This window comes from Lissotriton helveticus, chromosome 3_1 (genome assembly GCF_964261635.1).
Source record: "Lissotriton helveticus chromosome 3_1, aLisHel1.1, whole genome shotgun sequence".
Lineage (NCBI taxonomy): Eukaryota > Metazoa > Chordata > Amphibia > Caudata > Salamandridae > Lissotriton > Lissotriton helveticus.
This window is the reverse complement of record NC_136061.1, coordinates 618,298,867-618,317,976: the sequence shown is the minus strand read 5'-3', so window position 1 is coordinate 618,317,976 and position 19,110 is coordinate 618,298,867. Positions and strand designations below refer to the sequence as shown.

Below are 19,110 nucleotides of genomic sequence, written 5' to 3'. Positions count from 1 at the left end.
TGAACCCTAAAAATACCCCTTTACCCAAAAACTGAAAACTGACCCTGAACCCTAAAAATACCCCTTTACCTACAAACTGAAAACTGACCCTGAACCCTAAAAATACCCCTTTACCCCAAAAACTGAAAACTGACCCTGAACCCTAAAAATACCCCTTTACCCAAAAACTGAAAACTGACCCTGAACCCTAAAAATACCCCTTTACCCAAAAACTGAAAACTGACCCTGAACCCTAAAAATACCCCTTTACCCCAAAAACTGAAAACTGTCCCTGAACCCTAAAAATACCCCTTTACCCCAAAAACTGAAAACTGACCCTGAACCCTAAAAATACCCCTTTACCCAAAAACTGAAAACTGACCCTGAACCCTAAAAATACCCCTTTACCCAAAAACTGAAAACTGACCCTGAACCCTAAAAATACCCCTTTACCTACAAACTGAAAACTGACCCTGAACCCTAAAAATACCTCTTTACCCCAAAAACTGAAAACTGACCCTGAACCCTAAAAATACCCCTTTACCCAAAAACTGAAAACTGACCCTGAACCCTAAAAATACCCCTTTACCCAAAAACTGAAAACTGACCCTGAACCCTAAAATTAAAATATTTATCAATTAATCAATTATAATTAATTACCAATTATATTTTAATTAATTACCAATTAATAATTAATTAACAATTAATTCTAAATATATATCAATAAATAAATTAACATATTTAATTAATTAGAATTAAATTACTTCCCACCCTATTCCCCTATAAACCCACAACCCGCTACAGACTTATATTACACAAAAAATAAAAATTATTATTAACTTACCTTAAATTCGATATTTTTGTTGTCTATATTATGTCTAGTCGATATTATGTCCATTCTATATTTTTGATTCGATATTATGTCCATTCTATTCGATATTAATTTTCTCTAGTCGATATTTTTGTTGTCTATATTATGTCTAGTCGATATTATGTCCATTCTATATTTTTTACTCGATATTCTGTCCAGTCGAAATAATTGACTCGATATTATGACTGTACACCATTGGTACGGCTATCAACAAGGTGGGAGGTACTCTGGTCAGTTAAACCTTCATCGGCACGAGATAGATGTGGGTTTTCCAAGTTCGTGGTGTGGGGGGTTGGGATAGCATCTGTTAACTTGGGTCTAGCTGAGAGGATCGTGTTAGCAGACATTTATTTTTATTTATTTTAAAGATTTATAGAGCGCATAGTCACCACGGGGGTATCCCAGCGCTAGGACCTTGTAACTCATGGGGAGGGAGCGGGAAGGTAGGAGACCGGTTTAGGGGAAGAGGAGAGTTTTGAGGGTTTTTCTGAACCGGAGTAGATCAGGCTCTGTTCTGAGGTTCAGGGGGAGTGCGTTCCACTTGAGTCCGGTGTTTACCGAGAAGCGACGGCCGCCTATCCGGGCCTTTTTCACCTTGGGGATCGTGATAAGGTTTCCGTGCTCTGAGCGGAGCGCTCTCGTGGGTCTATAAGGGGTGATCCAATTGTTTAGTATGGGGGGGCCGGTGTTATGGAGGGCCTTATGGGCCAGGCAGAGGGCCTTGAACGTGACCCTCTCCTTGATCGGGAGCCAGTGTAGCTTCCTAAGAGCGGGTTTGGCCGATGATCTGGCCGGGGTGCTTGTTAGGAGTCTGGCGGCGGCGTTTTGAGCCTTTTGCAGAATTTGGAAGGTGGATTCCGGGGCGCCCAGGTAGATGGCGTTGCTATAATCCAGCCTGGACAGGATTAAGCCCTGGATCAGCATAAGGCGCGACTGGGGGGGTAGGAGAGGGATTACTTTCCTACAAGATTTGAGTAACCCGTAGCAGGTTCCAGCAGTCCTTCTGGCTTGGGTCCGGAAGGTAAGGTCGGTCTCCAGCCACACACCGAGGCTCTTGACCTCCTTTTTGGGAGTAGGAGGTGCGCCCATGCAGGCGGGCCAGAGGTTGGAAGGGATGTTGACAGTTTTTTGTCCAAGGACCAGGATCTCTGTCTTGGAGCCATTAAGCTTCAAGGCGGAGTCGCTCATCCACTGGTATACACTGGAGAGGCAGTCGTGGAGGTTGGAGGGCTCGAGTTTGGGGTGGGAGAGTGTAACCACCAGTTGTGTGTCGTCGGCGTAGCTGACGATAGTGACTCCGAAGGGTGAGACAAGTTCCTCCAGTGGGGCCATATAAACGTTAAATACATGAGCCATGTAGACATGAGCGTGGGCAGTGGGGAGGAGGTGCCGTCAATTGCTTCTGTATCAGAGCCATTGAGTGGCACATTTTGACTGTCAGTGGTGGTGGTGGAGTTAGTTAGAGAGTTCTTGAACCTCATAAAGGCAGAATTGAAACACTTGAGGTTCAGGTCTGATGCTTGGATAAGGACATTACCATTATAGTAAAGGTAGATAGTCAGCTCCGCCATAAGGGTCGGGGATGGAAGCGGAGTTAAACGGAAACCATGTGGAGTTTAGGTCTGTTTGAACGCAGCATAGAGGTGAGGGCCTTTCTCCACTGCTCTCTTCTGTTTGTGTAGAGGATGAGATCAGTCACTATAGTGCCCTTATTTGAGGTATATGTGTCCGATATCAGTGTTTCAGGCCATCTCTTGAGGGTATTATGCTTAAAGTTTTTCTTAGCCTTTAGCGATAGGTTGGGTGGGTAGATGATCTTAACCGAGTTTTCGCCAGTTTGGACAAAGGTTTTAGAGGCCTGGTAAGTATTTTATGCCATGTTGACTGAAGTAGTGTAGTCGGCAGCGAATAAAGGAACCCAAAAGAATAAGGGTGGAGAGGTCGCCCAATTAGTTGAGGTTCCTGGAAGTAGAGACCCAAGAAAAGGGGGCGGGGGGCATAGTGAGTAGCGGAGGGCCGAGAAGTCATGTACCTAGTTTACAATGCAGTATCATAACTGAAACTGATATACTACCAGGTGTTTAGTGCTAATGACTATAGGAATAGCAGCGCAACAACTTTAGGGGTTCGGGGAAGGCAGGAGTACACAGCATGTTTCATCAGAGGGAACGACCTCTGATACGGTAGTAGGAAACGCTCTCTTGTTGCTGAGCTAACTTGAGCCCAGGCCATCTCGGGCTCTTCGAAGGATGCACAGTAGCTTGTCATGTGGTCTCTAGGCCAACCCTCATCACCCTGTATGTGAACTGGTTGCCAGTAATAATGCTAAAACTAAATCAAATCAATAGTCGATGGTTGAGGATGGCTAGGTTAGGTGGGGATTTTAAAACAGAAGAATACCTTCAGCCTGGAGCTTCCTATCATAGCTCCTCTCCGTCGGTGGCCACCGTAGTGTGTTTCATGGTTGTGCAATTTATCATGTTCCCTGTCTTGTTACCTCACCGAACATTGATTATTCCATGTTCACAGTTTTTTTTTCTTCCAGTTGGCGGTTAGGTGGTCCGTGAGTAGTTGCCCAAATTTTATCACTATCCCTTGTCATATTACCTCAGCGGGCATTAATTAGTCACCTTTGCCATCTTAAGGTCAGGCAACAGAAGTCAGGCAGCCTTCTGAGTCATTTTACCTCACCAGGCAATGAGTCTTCACATTTGCCATCTTTAGGTCAGGCAGCAGTCAGAAGCATAAAGGTCAGGCCAGCCTGAGAGATCTATGTGCGAGATAACGCTTGCTAGCGCATATTTGGGGTAAATTTGATCTTACTTGTTGTGCACCGAGTATTTCACGGGCAGTGTGTTAATTTCACACTGCAGCCCCGCTCTCTCTTGGCCTCACGCGATCACGGGCAGCGTGCTCCACACCGCTAACACCGATGCCGACTCAAAGTATCCTTTTTCCCACACCGCTGTCTTCCCAAACAGTATTGTGTCCTGACCGCCTAACAGGCAGCGTACTTGGCTCATGCTGCTGCTCCGCTCTCCAGCCTCACACGATCACGAGCAGCGTGCTCCACCTATGCTGCTGTCCGCTCCGATTGTTCTTCCTCTGATGGTAGTGCGGCAGCACCATCACCACGGCCGTTTCTCTTATGATGTTACAGTTATCTTCTGAGGGTAGTATTGGCTCCTTATTCAGTTCCAGGGGGGAAGTGGCATGGATGTCCGTGGGTATATTAGGATGTTCACAGTTTTGGCGATACAGTCCCTCTGGAGCTCGTCTCCGATGCTCCTACTATGTTGGGCATTTTGTTGCATTCCTTAAGATTGGTTGATTTATTACAAAGTCAAAAATAACTGAACCTAAAGACACCTCAATACGAGAGTGCAGAAATACTTAGGAATTAGCATGAAGCCAAATATGCGTATCCAGTTTAGACGATCTAGCATAAGCAATACAATTAATTCAAGGAGTAAAATGCAAAAGATCAGGAAGCAGCATTCCAAGTTTCCCTGCATCGAGGGATGGTGAATGAAAAGCATTAAATCTGTCCTTTCTCTAACACGGAAGTGACATCTCTACTTAAACATTTTCAGATGAAAGAATAAAAGGTCTCAGCATGTGAAGTCGTCTTAAGAAGTATCTCCAAGATCAATGGGTCAAGTAGCATAAAGCTAGAGAGCTCGTATTACGATGGTCTCGCTCTGAAGGCAAATTAAGAAGTGGTCATTTTCCCTACTACTAACAACCCATTATTCATAGGTAACATTCCCAGAACCACTTCGTGTGACGCCATCTGCTCTGGGTAGAGTCCTGAACAAGTCCGGCTTTAATGCAGTGTGACCGTTGCGACTGCACTGGGAGCTGACCTGTGAAGGGGGCGCTGACCTCAGAGTGGGGTACTGTGTTTAGCAATAACTTATGATTGGAAAGATGAGGGGCTCTTTTGCCACTTGGTAGTGAGAGAATTGAGTAGGCGGTCGTGGTGTGTGGGGGTGCCAAAAATGATTGTCGCACCGGCCCTGGTCCTGAAGGTGAATTTCATGGGACAATAGAGTTCTTTCCTTGATACAATTTGTCTTTGGTTCCCAGGCCTTCTCCTGTGTGAAGCACAATGACCTTTCTTTATCGACTCAAGCCACACAATTGTAACTTATTCTGTCCTTGCCTGACTAGTAAAGCAAATACATTATTCTAACTAACCAGAGCACTTCTTTCACCTGCAACACAAAACGTGAGATAGAACAGATTCCACAGCTCACACAAGTTTTCCAGGGAACTGCATTTGAGGCCTACTAAATACAGCTAACATAAGAAAGCATCATATGAGCTTTCCGAATATGCATACCAATAAGGTACTTTCAATTAATGCATCTACCTCCGTATGAAATTGTATAAATATTAAGTACATTTAATACTTAAACAGTAGTCCGTTGCACAACACGAGTTCTTCATGTTAATGTTTTCTACAAGTTACATTCATTTTCTATATGGATTCTCCATGCTACTTTTCAATAGCCTAAAATACATCACGTTCTCATGTTAATACATTTCACAATTCTAACACTTCGCGTTAATACAGCAAAGGATTATATGCGGGTGCCATCTACGTGTGATTATGATGCATCCCTACAAATGAGATAAGATATCCACTCTATCAATACTACAGACTTCTGTAATTAATTTACTGAAATTCCATGGAGTGTCTGGATACTATTTCTAACACGAGAGCCCTCTGTGGCAACAAATGCAGAAGATCCTTTAACATAAAACTTATCCACAATTCATCTCTGTGACGTTGGGCTAGCTCCGGCCATCTTACAAGTGTGCACTATGGAAGGTGCCCTTCCATAGGTTCAGAGTCAGGTACGTATTAAGACCCCTAGACTGTGAAATTACCTATGTGTGAATCCTTGTGAGGAACAGTAAGGCCAGCTTTTCTGTTTATTAGGATAAATAGCTGCCTATCCCTCTCTGAGTACCCTCTGGTGGTGACCCTGACTGGGGAGCCTGGCAGAGACTAGCCGCAGTTCCAAATGAGCGACAAAGCTTCCGTCCTTCATTATTCATGTGCCTTCTATGACTTGGATGTGCACGTCTCTCACACTCAGTGTGTCTGCTCACACAGGCGGAATACGATATCATTTGTTATCCAATCCCCTTCTTCATTACTGAACAGATCAAGCACATGTGCTGCCCTTGTGATGCGTTGCAAGCTGAAGCGCTGTGAATCCTTTAGGCCACAGAGAGATACAGCTTCAGCTGGCCCTCATCAGCCCGTGGCCGCAGTCCTGAGTCCCAGGGAGAATGTCGAGGCTCACCCGATATGAAGAGGCCGAGGCCTTTTTGTGGCATGAAGGGACAAAGACAAGTTTCTCCTAGAATGAGGGCTGTTTTTGAAGAATAATGGAAAAAGGTTTGTCATCATGAAAGAGATGAATTGGTTGCATTGTATGTGAAATGGAGACACACCTATAAAAGAGATTTATCAATGGCTCGATTCATGCTAGCGTCATCAGATGGTCACTCCTGTTTATAGACCAATGAGAAAGCAGCAAGTTCCCTAGGAATCAAGTCCATTGGTGTAGCAATGTAAGTCTGAAGAAAACTGCATTAGGAGTAATAACAAATAATTTAATGTAGTGCTTCAAACCTTACGTGCCATTTGAAGCCCTCTACACAACCTGTTATAATGCCCAGTGTAATGGAAGTGTACTGATCTCTGAAGGAAGAAGAATGAGTATACCTTGCTGGGAATCAAACTTGTGAACAGCTCACTACAAATGTCAACTGTGAGCATTGGTGGCATAAGGCCCATGAACTGGACAGTGTGTGGAAGAGTCGTCTCGCAGATATGTGTTGTTGCAAATCCAGCCTGTGCATGTGCATGTCTTCCCTTTCTCTCTGGGGACTCAGATTGACATGCCAAAACTCTTCTGGTCTTGTACTATAGCTTCAATATCTTGGTGTTACTCTTGAAAATCTTCCTGTCATTCCTAGGTATATGGCAACTTGTGTATGATGCAGCAGAAACCCAAGCACTGACCTCCAAGAAGAGGAAAGGGCACAATGCTTACAACTGAATCCCTTCCTAGAAAGTCACATTTAGAGATCGCTGGATGATATAGGCATCTCTATAGACAAAGTGTGCTTGAGTTTTGCAATGTTCCTATTGAGATTCTGATGAGATGGGTGAGGGGGAGAGGCACGATGATGTAGGCTTTAAGGAATGTGATTGGCAGGCTCGAGTATCCATCTCACTGCAGGATTCTGTGGTGAAGCTCCCTCATATTTGTGTACTTACCTTTCAGACTCAGCAAGTAGAAGATTTTCGTGCCTTGAGGAAGACAGCAGAGGAGATGGGTTTATTCAATGCAAGCCCTGTATTCTTCATTCTCTACCTCAGCCACATCCTGCTCATGGAATTCCTAGCTTGGTTCACACTGTGGTACTTTGGCACTGGCTGGATCCCAACTACCATCACCCTCTTCATCCTTGCTACATCACAGGTGAGTCTTCCACGATATTTTCCCAACTCAACCTTTCACCTAAAACTGCCTTGATCTTTCCCCTCTGCCACTGATACCCTCCAGTTCCTCCTAAGTGAAGGCTCACATGGTTACAGTAGTTCCTTATTGCAATAGAGAGAATAGAGTCCTGTAATGGCAGCCAGCAACATTTTTTTCCATGTTGCTGGCAGATAATCAGAGGACTCACTCCCAAAGAGTGTGGCTCCTATGGGAGCAAAATGGTGCAAAGGAAAAAAGCCTTCTGGGCCAATCAGAATGCTCTATTTTTTTTATTGGGTTGAGAGACTCTTGTGATAGTCCTTCGAACCCAACCATCCCGATATACACATTTTTTGGGAACTTAATGTCTCTAAACCACTTAACGGATTTACACCACCTTACAAAACATATACTTTCTGGACCCAGATCTAGATTCCTGCCAAATGTAGTGTAATTCCATTCAGCAGTTTTTGCGATATCGCTTTCTAAAAAAGTCGACGGAAAATGCATGGGAATATTTTGTGTTTTATGACCCCCTCCAGCCCCTTTTCTTTGCTGCCATTTGACGGATAACCCATAAACGTGCTATGCATAAACTGGGCAAAAAAGCCCTTTTTTGAAAGTTTTGTTGAGATATGTCAAATGGCGTCAATTTTATTAGCAAAACAAAAAAGGCATTTTCTATGGAAATGCTGACTTAACTATAACGGCCTAGTGGCAAATGCTAATGGGAGATGGATAGGTATATATACAGACAGAATGACATACAGACAGACAGACAGAATGACAGACAGACAGATAAAGAAAAATTCTTAAAACCTTAATCACAATGAAGGTCTGCAGGTGGGGGACAAAAACACGAGCAGACTGATGGAAAGTAGATAGATAGATAGATATTCACTGAAAACACAGTTAAAAACTGAGTAATGGTTTGCGTTTAAATATGTAAAACCACTGAAATTCAAAGGTTATAGTTATGAACGACCACAACACATGACACAACTTATGGCATCGGCCATGATGTTGTCTTATTAAGTGTTTTGTGTGACTGTGCCATTAGCAAATAAATGTTTTGTTCGAGGCGGACGTCATGAGTTATTTTGTGTGTTGTGTGCCTTCATAACCAGAGCAAGCGAATTTCAGTGAAATATATATATATATAAACAAAATGCGTGCCTTCCGAAACTTGCAACTCTTGGGAGGTGGCGCGCTCGCCGGCAGCGTACTCCATTCCTGCCAAAGTTCGATAAAACACGCTCTCAGACGGGATATGAAAATACAGAAAATGATTTATTAATTCATAAATCATTTTTTGCATTTTCGTCTCCTACCTGAGACACCTATATATATATTGGGGCCCATCGGGAGACGGGGAGGGGAAGAACCGACCGGACACAGGTATATAGTGTGTTAAAGGCCGCTTTTATTGGAAACAGGTGCATCCTGAACATACCCCAAACCTTGGCCTTTGCCGCACAAAACTAGGCCTAACTAAATAAACACATATCTGCCAATCCCCCCACCCCCACCCCTAAACATTTCCCCAAACAACCTCATAAACCTCTTTATTATGTACACAAACGCCTGGCTCAATGTTTTATAACCTCTGCCCTATGTACACTCCCTCCCTTCTAACCAGTAAAGTTCCTTCCTCCTATCCTACCCCCCCATTATAACTAGAGAAAGCGCCAACCTCGAGAACACAACCCCAGCACCTGCTCCTAGCGACACACTCTTTACCCTACCACAGAACACACCTGTAACCAACAAAAACCCTTTACTATCCACCCCTTAATCCTATCCCTTCACCACAGGGAGGGTGGGAGGGACAAAAAACTCCTAACCTAGACCGGCTGCTGTGTCACTGTCCCAACTAATGGTGACAAGTGACCTAAAATGGCCGCTTATGTATCCCCCTAGCCCAAAAGGAGCCCAACAGACTGCCACCCAGCCCAACCAGCCCAAAAAGTCCTTCCTGTGTCCTGCCTCCTTGTACCCCTCCCCTTCCTCCCGGAGCCCCAAAATCCCCGGGGGGGCGAGCCTCCCTCCGGTCGGCCACCCCCCGCAAAGCCCCATTGGGGCCCATCGGGAGACGGGGAGGGGAAGAACCGACCGGACACAGGTATATAGTGTGTTAAAGGCCGCTTTTATTGGAAACAGGTGCATCCTGAACATACCCCAAACCTTGGCCTTTGCCGCACAAAACTAGGCCTAACTAAATAAACACATATCTGCCAATCCCCCCACCCCCACCCCTAAACATTTCCCCAAACAACCTCATAAACCTCTTTATTATGTACACAAACGCCTGGCTCAATGTTTTATAACCTCTGCCCTATGTACACTCCCTCCCTTCTAACCAGTAAAGTTCCTTCCTCCTATCCTACCCCCCCCATTATAACTAGAGAAAGCGCCACTCGAAAGCCTTTACTACTTTCGACCCCCCCCCCCTAGGACCTCTGCACCTTCGGATACCGTCTGACCCCTATCGCCCTGTCTACCGCCTCCTTCAACTGTACTACATAAAGTTCCATCCCGTACCTGGACAAATGTACCCCATCCTCTAAGAAGAAATATATGGCCCCATACTTTAACTCCGGATGTTCCATTCTGCCCAATCCCTCCTTCTCGCAAAAGGTCCTCATCTCTCTGTTGATCTTCCTCCTAGTTCTATCAATCGCCCCAGGTCTCACAGCCCCCCTCCAGCATCTCCTCGGAATGAACTCTGACCAGATAATGTGACACCCTGCCCACTGTCTCTTGATCTCCAACAGATCCCTCCGCATCTGCTTCACCAAAGCCAAACCCTTACATTGCACCAGGTCGTTCTCACCCAGATGTACCACTAAAACATCCGGGCACACCCCACTCCGAACAATGTTATTTAACACCGGCACCAACTCGTGCCAACGCATACCCCCTTTTCCTCTCCAATGGCACCTAAACAACTGTTCGTCTAGTTCCAGGTTCAGATTCTTGCATTTCTCCCATTCGGCCTTTTCCGCTCTTTTAACAAAAGAATGTCCCACCACATAAATGGACACTGCCGCCACCGTAGGCCCCGCCACTGCACCTGAAAAGAGACACATGTAAGTACCAAGTCCGCACCCCTTCTCATTCCACCGCTACCCCTCGCAACCGGACGTACGTCTTAAAACAATCCGATTTCCAGCGCCCCAACCGCTTAATGTCCTCCTTCCCCCAACCCCGGCGCGCCGCCTCCGTCGCCGCCCCGATGCGGAAGGAATGTGTCCCGAAGTCTTTTGGATCCTCACCCATGGACCGCAGGGCGTGCCGCAGGACCCATAACAACTGCGCGGCCGTCACACGTCCCGCCTCACCCCTGTCAAAAACCTCCGTACCCGCCTCTGTTCCCCCGGCCGCTAACCGCCGTCCCCACTCCACTGGACACACCGCCTCCTTGTCCCCTGGCCCCAGGACCACCCACGTGCCCCTCTCCCTTTGATCGGTTTTGGAACGTCGCAGCCGCACGGCAACCTCCCTGCCCCTGAACTCCACGTCCCCCCACCTGACGCCCGCCTGCCCCTTCAAACCCACCAGCTCTGATACCCTAAAGGCCCCGAAGTACAACCACGACATCAATGTGGAAAACCGCACCGCCTCTTCCTGATCTCTACACACCACCGGCATTCGATTCAACAATCCCTCCAGCATCGCCTCCGTAATAGGCCGTCTCTGCCGCACCCGGGCCCCTTTCTCTCTCTCCCAACCTTCCAAAAGACGCCCTCCCAATTCCCCCGCCGAGGGAGCATAGCCCCACCAAAGTTTACCCATAAACGCCACTCCCGCCAGTTTGCCCGCAATAGTCACTCTCGCCAAACCTCTGTCCATCAATCCCAACATGAATTGTACCACCTGTTCCTCCCGACGCCACTTGTCCCGCTGCCTTACCGCTCCAAAACGCAGAAACTCCAACCAGGCCTGTTCATAACTCTTCCACGTAGACACCGCCACAGATGACCTCACCAATCGAACGACCCGCGCTCTCCCACTAACCACATCTCCTCCGGCACCTTCGTCTTGACCGCCTCCGCCTCCGTGGCTAGCCCATGGAATCTCCGCCACTGTTGACGAGACAAAGCATCAGCAATGTCATTGTCCACTCCTGGCACATGTTGTGCTCGAAACAAGATATTGTTCTCCAGGCACCTCAACACAAACACGCGCATCAACTTCAGCACCTGAGGTTCTCTCGCAGACTGCCGGTTCACTACCTGCACCACCGACATATTGTCCACCTTGAACAACACGCGCCTATGCGCCAACTCGCGCGCCCACACAGTCACAGCCACCACCAGCGGGAACAACTCCAAAAAAGCAATGCTTCTCCCCCCCGCTTGCCATCGCTCCGGCCACTGTTCCGCGCACCACCGACCCGCCCAGTAGAGTCCAAAACCGCCGACTCCCGCCGCGTCCGACGACATTGTCACGTCCCACTCCCACTCCTCCGGCGGCGCCATGGGAACACCGTTGAACCTCTCCAAGAAAGCCAACCACATGCACAGATCCTCTCGCGCGCCCGCCGGCAACCGTACGTGGTGATGAGGCATCGACAGCCCAGACAACGCCAATCTCAACCGTCGACAAAAAGTCCGCCCCGCCCGCACCACTCGGCACGCGAAATTCAGGTGCCCCAGCAAAACCTGTACCTCTCGCACCAACACCTTCCTTTTTGCCAACATGTCCCTCACCAGAACTACCATTGCCGACCTCTTGTCCTCCGGCAGGCGTGCTTCCATGGCCGCTGAGTCGAGCTCTATCCCGAGGAACGACAGCACCGTGCTGGGCCCTTGAGTCTTCTCTGGCGCCAAAGGCACCCCCAAGTACTTCATTATGTCCATAAAACTACACAGCTGTTGCTGGCAGTCCGTTGAACCAGGGGTACCCACCAGGAAGAAATCGTCCAGATAATGCGTAATCGCCTCAGAGCCTGTGCGCCAGGAAAAAGCCCACTGCAAGAAGGAACTGAATCGCTCGAACAAGGCACATGACACAGAGCACCCCATCGGAAGCGCTCTATCCACGAAAATCAACCCGTCCAGCTGTATTCCCAGCAACTGATGGTCCTCCGGGTGAACCGGCAGCAACCTGAACGCCGATTTCACATCGCATTTTGCCATGAGCGCCCCTCGTCCCGCCGTCGTCACCAGTTTTCTCGCAACGTCCACGGACGAGTAGGACACCGACGCCAAGTCTGCCGATATAAAATCGTTCACCGACGCGCCCTCCGGCCACGAGAGATGTTGAATCAAGCGGAATTGACCCTGCTCTTTCTTCGGGACCACACCAATGGGCGAAATGATCAGATCCTCCAAAGGTGCCACCACAAAAGGTCCCGCCATCCTCCCCTCTCTCACCTCTTTAAAAAGCTTCTCCCGGACGATGCCCTTGTGCGCGTTCACAGACTTCAGGTTCTCCGCCCAACGAGCAATCCGCGGACCCTCGTACCCCAACCGGAAACCCTCCCTGAAACCTCGACGCAGCACCGACGCATCATCCGCCCGCGGATACACCTCCAAGAGTGGTTCCAACCGATCCAGCCTAACCGGAGTACGAGCCTTTTCCCAAGGTACTCGCCCCCCCTCTACCCCCCCCTCTCCCCCTGCCGGGTCCGGGAGCCGGGAATTGACCCTGTGAGGGGCCTCCCCAAAGCCCCCAGCAGCGCGATTCGGGATGTCTTTTACCACACGAGGAGCACTCGTGCCTAAACTTGCACGTCTGCCGGAGACAGGAACCCCTGTTAAAGTCCCAACAGGGCCCCCCGCTCTGGAAGCTCCCGGCTCCCCCCGGCCCCACCCCCCCACGGGTGGGGCGAGCCGAAAAGGGCGTGGAAGTCAGTGGCAAACCACTGGCCGTGTAAATCGTGCGGCCAAATTTCGCCCCACTCATTGTCTGCTGGTAAAGGTCCGCATCCAACTCCCCCCACTTCGCCTCCGGGTCCGACGCCATACGCGCCCGAAACTCTTCATCGTAATGCGACCACGCATTGCCACCGTAAGTCACTTGCGCCCTCCGTACCACGTCCATGTACTTGAAAAGCGCCACCGCCCGGTCAGGATACTTCTCGCAATAAACGCTCGCATAGATTAAGAATGCCGCTGACCAGTTCTCAATAGTGACCGGCACCCTCGGCCGCCGTGCCAATTCCTGTTCCTCCTCCTTCGACCCTTCTTTTGCCATCAACTCCCTGTGTAGTAACCTAAATATCTCAACATACTCCCCCTTCCAAATCTTTTCCCTGGTCGCCAAAGACAAATGCGCCCCCAACGGCTTCGCCACTCCCATGTACGGCAATTTATTCACCAGAACGTCGCAGCTCTCTTTCCCCCCGACACTCGACGCAGCCGCTCCACCTGACCCCCCGGCCGTCCCCGCGATCCCCGCCGCCGCGCCCGCAACCGGGCCCTCGCCGCTCCCCGTCGCTCCACCACTCGCCGCCACTAACGCACCGGAGGACTCGCCCGACCCCGCCGAGCCGCAACTCGCTTCAGTACACACGCCGGCATCCATCACATACCTACCCTTCACCAGTCTCACCGTATCCCCACCCTCCGCATCCGTCCCCACTGACACGTGGTGTCCTCCAACACCACTACCCCCCGCCTTGCCTCCTTGAGGCGTGCCCAAGCCACTCCCCGACCCCGTACTGGTCTTACCTGGCGTCAAGGCTGGCGTCCTCACCGGATCCCGCCGCCTAACCAGATCCACAGGGGGGGCCGTCACTCGCGGCACCACTTGCCGGGGGCATTCCTGCAAAACACTGGCAACAACATTACAAACCTCCCCGTCCTCCCGCAACTCCCCGTCTTCCTCCGACTCCAACTCCGCACCCACTGCTTCTGCCGCCACAATCCTACCAGGAGACACCCTACTCAACCCTGCTCTGGCCCTACACTCCGTCATCAAGGCCCCCAGATCTACACTCACTCTCCGTCTACCCTCATGTTGGTAAGCAGAAGAAACCGTTGCCTCGTTGCTCCATCCCCGTCCCCCGGCGGCCGGATCGACCCATCGGGAGGGGGGCGCTGGAGATCTGCTTTCCGTCCATCTTCGCTCCGACCACCCCAGGTCCCTCGTTGGAGCGCGACCGCCCGTACTAGGCAGAGCCGGCCCATCCACTCGGCGGGGTGGAGCCGCATGCTGCTCACCCGAGCCCCTCCCCCACTGCTCCTGCCAAGAGAAAAACGGGGAAGTCCAGCAAGCCGGGGCATAACCATCACCACTACCTTCCCAACCGCCTCTCCCCCCTGTCGCAGAATGTCCGCCCCTCCACGCCGGGCGACCCCCCCACCCACTCTCCCCCCACCCCCAGCTTCCCACCCCGCCCGGGCCGCCCCACTGTCCTCCCCCCACATCCCCCCACCCACCCCACCCACGCAAATCCCCCCTGCTGCTCCCTCCCGCACCCTCAAAACTATACGCACCCCCGCTACGTCCCCCAAAAAACCTCTCCCCACCCCCTTCCTCCCCCACCCCCCGGCGCATCCCCCAACCCCCCACCTGCACCCTCCTACCCCCTTGCGCACCCCCTCCCCCCAGCACCTCCCTCCCCCCACCCAGGGATACCAATCCACCACCTATCGGGTTGTCCTGCTCCTCCTCATCGTCCACCACCTCCTGCCCACTCTCACCCCCCACCCCCTCCTCCTCCTCCCCCTCTGTCTCCTCAATGAGCAGCGGTGAAACCCCCCCAACCCCCTCCAAAACACCATGCCCCGCCTCCCCTGTACCCCCCTGCCCCCCCTCCAACAGCCCCTCGCCCCCTTCCCCCTCCAAACCCCCCCCGTCTTCTACCACCAGTATCCCCAGGCCCCCGGCCCCTCCCCCCTCGCGTCCCTCGCCCACCCCCTCCCTCGCGTCACTAGCAGGCCCTACACCCCCGACTACCTCCGCTCCCGCTCCTTCAGGGCCCTCCCCCCCCGCCCCCCCGTCATGTCCGCCCTCCCCCAACCCTACCGCATCTCCCACAAAGACCAGCGGTGCCTTCCTGCACGGACCGCGCTTCTTCCCCGGAGCCTTCTTGCGCTTCGGCGCCCCAGCCGCCATGAGTCCGCCACCTCGCGCCGCCCTCTTCGCGGCTCCCGCCCCCTCCCCCCTCTGCACACGTGACCGCGGTGGGTCACAGGCCGCCACAGCTGCCGTGGCGCCATCAGCAGCGCGCCGCGGTGGCCTTACCCGCACTCCGGTGCGCAACAGATCGGTCCTCCCGGCCTCTCCCAGCAAGCGAAGAGCCTCCCGCACCCTCGGATCAGACATATCCTCCGCCGCCATTTCGCCTGCTCTCCGCGTCACCGACCGCCGCCAACACAAACAGCCACGAAACCAAGTGAGTCTAAAGCGCTCTTCCTCCAACTACACACAGCACCTAAACGACTGCCACACTACAGAAAAACTCTAACTCCACAACAAAAAACTCCTAACCTAGACCGGCTGCTGTGTCACTGTCCCAACTAATGGTGACAAGTGACCTAAAATGGCCGCTTATGTATCCCCCTAGCCCAAAAGGAGCCCAACAGACTGCCACCCAGCCCAACCAGCCCAAAAAGTCCTTCCTGTGTCCTGCCTCCTTGTACCCCTCCCCTTCCTCCCGGAGCCCCAAAATCCCCGGGGGGGCGAGCCTCCCTCCGGTCGGCCACCCCCCGCAAAGCCCCATTGACAGCCTTCATCAGATAATTGTTCCCAACCACCCAACCACCTACAGAAACATATTGCATACCATACAATGAATACTAAAGTAAGGCTTTTTCTTTGTCGCACCAGCCTTTTTTCTTCATTCTTGCAAAACAAAACAATACATTCCTGTAGTTCTATAATTTATTATCAATGTTTCTTTGGAACAATTGTTCCACTTATGGTTACTGAAATGTAACAGAATATCTGCCAAATTGAACATACTAATATTTACAAGAGCACACAGCCGAAAATGGCTGAAATGTATATCTTGCTGTCTGTCAATGTTATGTTTTTATATTTACTGGAAAACCACAGACCGGAAGGGTTGACATTCAGATACCCCTCTCTCTCTCTCTCTCTCTTTCTCACTCTCTCTCTCACTCTCTCTCTCTCTGTCTCTCTCTGTCTCTCCCTCTCTCTCTCCCCCCACCCACTATGTGTTTTATATTTACTAAAGCACACAGACCAGAAGGGCTGAACTGTATATCTGTCTGTCTTTCTCTCTTTTATGTGTGTACATTTAATTAAGCACCCAGACCAGCAGGGTTGAAATGTATATCTTTTTGTCTCTCTTTCTGTTATTTTTTTTAATTTACCGAAGCACACAGACCAGACGGACAGAAATGTATATCTTTCTGTCTCTATGTTGTGTTTTTATATTTACTGAAGCACACAGACCAAAAGAGCGGAAATGTATATCTTTCTGTCTCTACGTTATCCTTTATATTTACTGAAGCACACAGGTCAGAAAGGATGACATGTATACCTTTCTGTCTCTATGTTGTTCTTTATATTTACTGAAACACGCAGACCAGAAGTAAGGAAATGTATACCATTCTGTCTCTATGTTGTGGTTTAATATTTACTGAAATACACAGACCAGTAGACCTGAAATGTATATCTTTCTGTCTCTCTCACTTTCTTGTGTTTTAATATTTACCGAAGCACACAGACCAGAAGGGCTGAAATGTATATCTTTCTGTCTCTCTCTGTTGTGTTTTATGTTCACAAAAGCACACAGACCAGAGAGCTAAAATGTATCTGTATCTCTCTCTCTCTCTCTCTCTCTCTCCGTTTGTTGTGTTTTATATGTACTGACGTACACAAACCAGAAGAGTTGAAATGTACATCTTTCTGTCTCTCTCTTTAGCTCTATCTTATTTTTTATATTTATTGATACACACAGACCAGAAGAGTTTATATGTACCTCTTTCTGTCTCTTTCTTTCCTTCTATCTTATGTTTTAATATTTACTGAAGCACACAGACCAGAAGACCTGAAATGTATATCTTTCAGTCGGTGTCTCTTTATCATATGTTTTAATATTTTTTTCTCCTTTATGTCTTGGGAGCAGTCTAATTCCCTTGTCCACTAGTATACATAGCTAGGTAAGAGTCGGGACTGTTATAGCACTGCATAGGTCTTCTACAACAGCCCGCAGGTACCCTTAAAGTTGGGGACAAGAGATTCAAAAGGAGTGAGGGGGTGTGTAGCTGCTAAAGCATTGGGGGAGTGTAGGGCCCAATGGTGTTACTGGTATTAATTGTGTCTGGTGCTGTCAGGGAGGTTGAACTCAGTCTTGCAATGCTCAAAAGATTTAATAGATTTGCTTTAGAACAGACCCTGCAATATTCTGCATTCACCCTTGGTCGATGCTGGGAAGTAATCTCGGGGGGGAGTGCAGGTGTAAAATCCGGATTGTGAGCGATGGGAGTATTTGGAGTGTGAACAGTGGTGACGTTCCTTCGAATTGCAGGTCAATCCCACACCTCTAAGACCGTTCGCGAAGGAGCAGCAATATATGCACTCCTTGGGCGCAAGTGCTCTGGGAGCCAGGCCAGGTCCCAAAGTGGTCTACATGTCACCGATCTGTCCATGTGCACCCAATGTTTTGCACTCTCCCGCACTATTCATTCCAAAATAAAGCAGAGTTGGTCAGCCCAATAATAATGTTGATGGTTGGGGCTCATCAAATCGTCCTGGTGTCTGGTGAGCATAAGAAGGGCATTAAAGATGTGAGGTCATTTTACCCTCCAAATGAAGTTGCACTGGTCCCCTTTTAATGCCTTAATATCATCCATGGAGATCGATGTGGGTAGGACCTGAAATAAGTATTGAATTCAGGTTAGAATATTCCTATTGACCACATGGAGGCATCCTAGCCAGGAAATGTGGAGAGGGCTCCATCGTTGAATATCCTCAAGAATTGCTTTGCGGCAGCGAGTCCAATTAGCCTTCATCCACGTGTTAAGGGTGCTGGTAATGGTGATGCCTAGGTATTGGATGGAGTGTATGGCCCACTGGGATGGGGGCTCGCATCTGGAGGTGTGGGAGGCAGTCCTGCGGAACAGTGAGGTTGAGTGCCTTAGACTTGGACATATTGACTTTGTATTATGTTTTAATATTTACTGAACTACACAGACCAGCAGGGCTGAAATGAATACCTTTCCATCTCTCTCTCTCCCACTCTATCTTGTGTTTTGCAATTTTACTGAAGCACACAGGCCAAAAGGGTTGTAATGTACAACTTTCTCTCTCTCTCTCTATACTTTGTTTATTTTTACTGAAGCACACAGACTAGAATGGCTGAAATGTAAATCTTTCTGTCTCTCTCTGTTTTGCATTTTTATATTTATAGCACCACACAGACTAGAAGGGCTGAAATGTACAGCTTTCGGTCTCTATGTTGTGGCTTAATATTTCCAGAAGCACACAGACCAGAAGACCTTAAATGTATATATTTTTGTCTCTCCCTCTATCTTGTGTTTTATTATTTACTCAAGCGCACAGACCAGAAGGGCTGAAATGTGTGTCTTTCTGTCTGTCTCTCTCTCTTTCATGTGTTTTAAATTGTAAAGAAGCACACAGAGAAAAAGGGATGAAATGTATATCTTTCGGTTTCTATGTTTTAAAAAAAATATTTAGTGACGCACACAGACATGAGGGACTGAAATGTGCTGAATAAAAATAACATAAAACATGTGCACAGAAGGTAGTATGCGGCCCTATTCACGTGGTCATGTTGCAGCCCATAAATGTAGTAATGCTTACAAATGCTCT

At 49.3% G+C, this 19,110-nt stretch overlaps 1 protein-coding gene across 1 annotated transcript in view; it reads left to right on the top strand.

Annotated features, from left to right (window-relative positions):
* The window catches only part of LOC144822745 (fatty acid desaturase 2-like), a 170,081-nt gene that overhangs the window by 83,272 nt on the left and 67,699 nt on the right, over positions 1 to 19,110 (top strand). Inside the window, exon 3 of the mRNA XM_078680600.1 lies at positions 7,159 to 7,356. Within this exon, the coding sequence (XP_078536726.1) occupies positions 7,159 to 7,356 (198 nt within the window). The remainder of the gene's footprint in view (positions 1 to 7,158; positions 7,357 to 19,110) is intronic.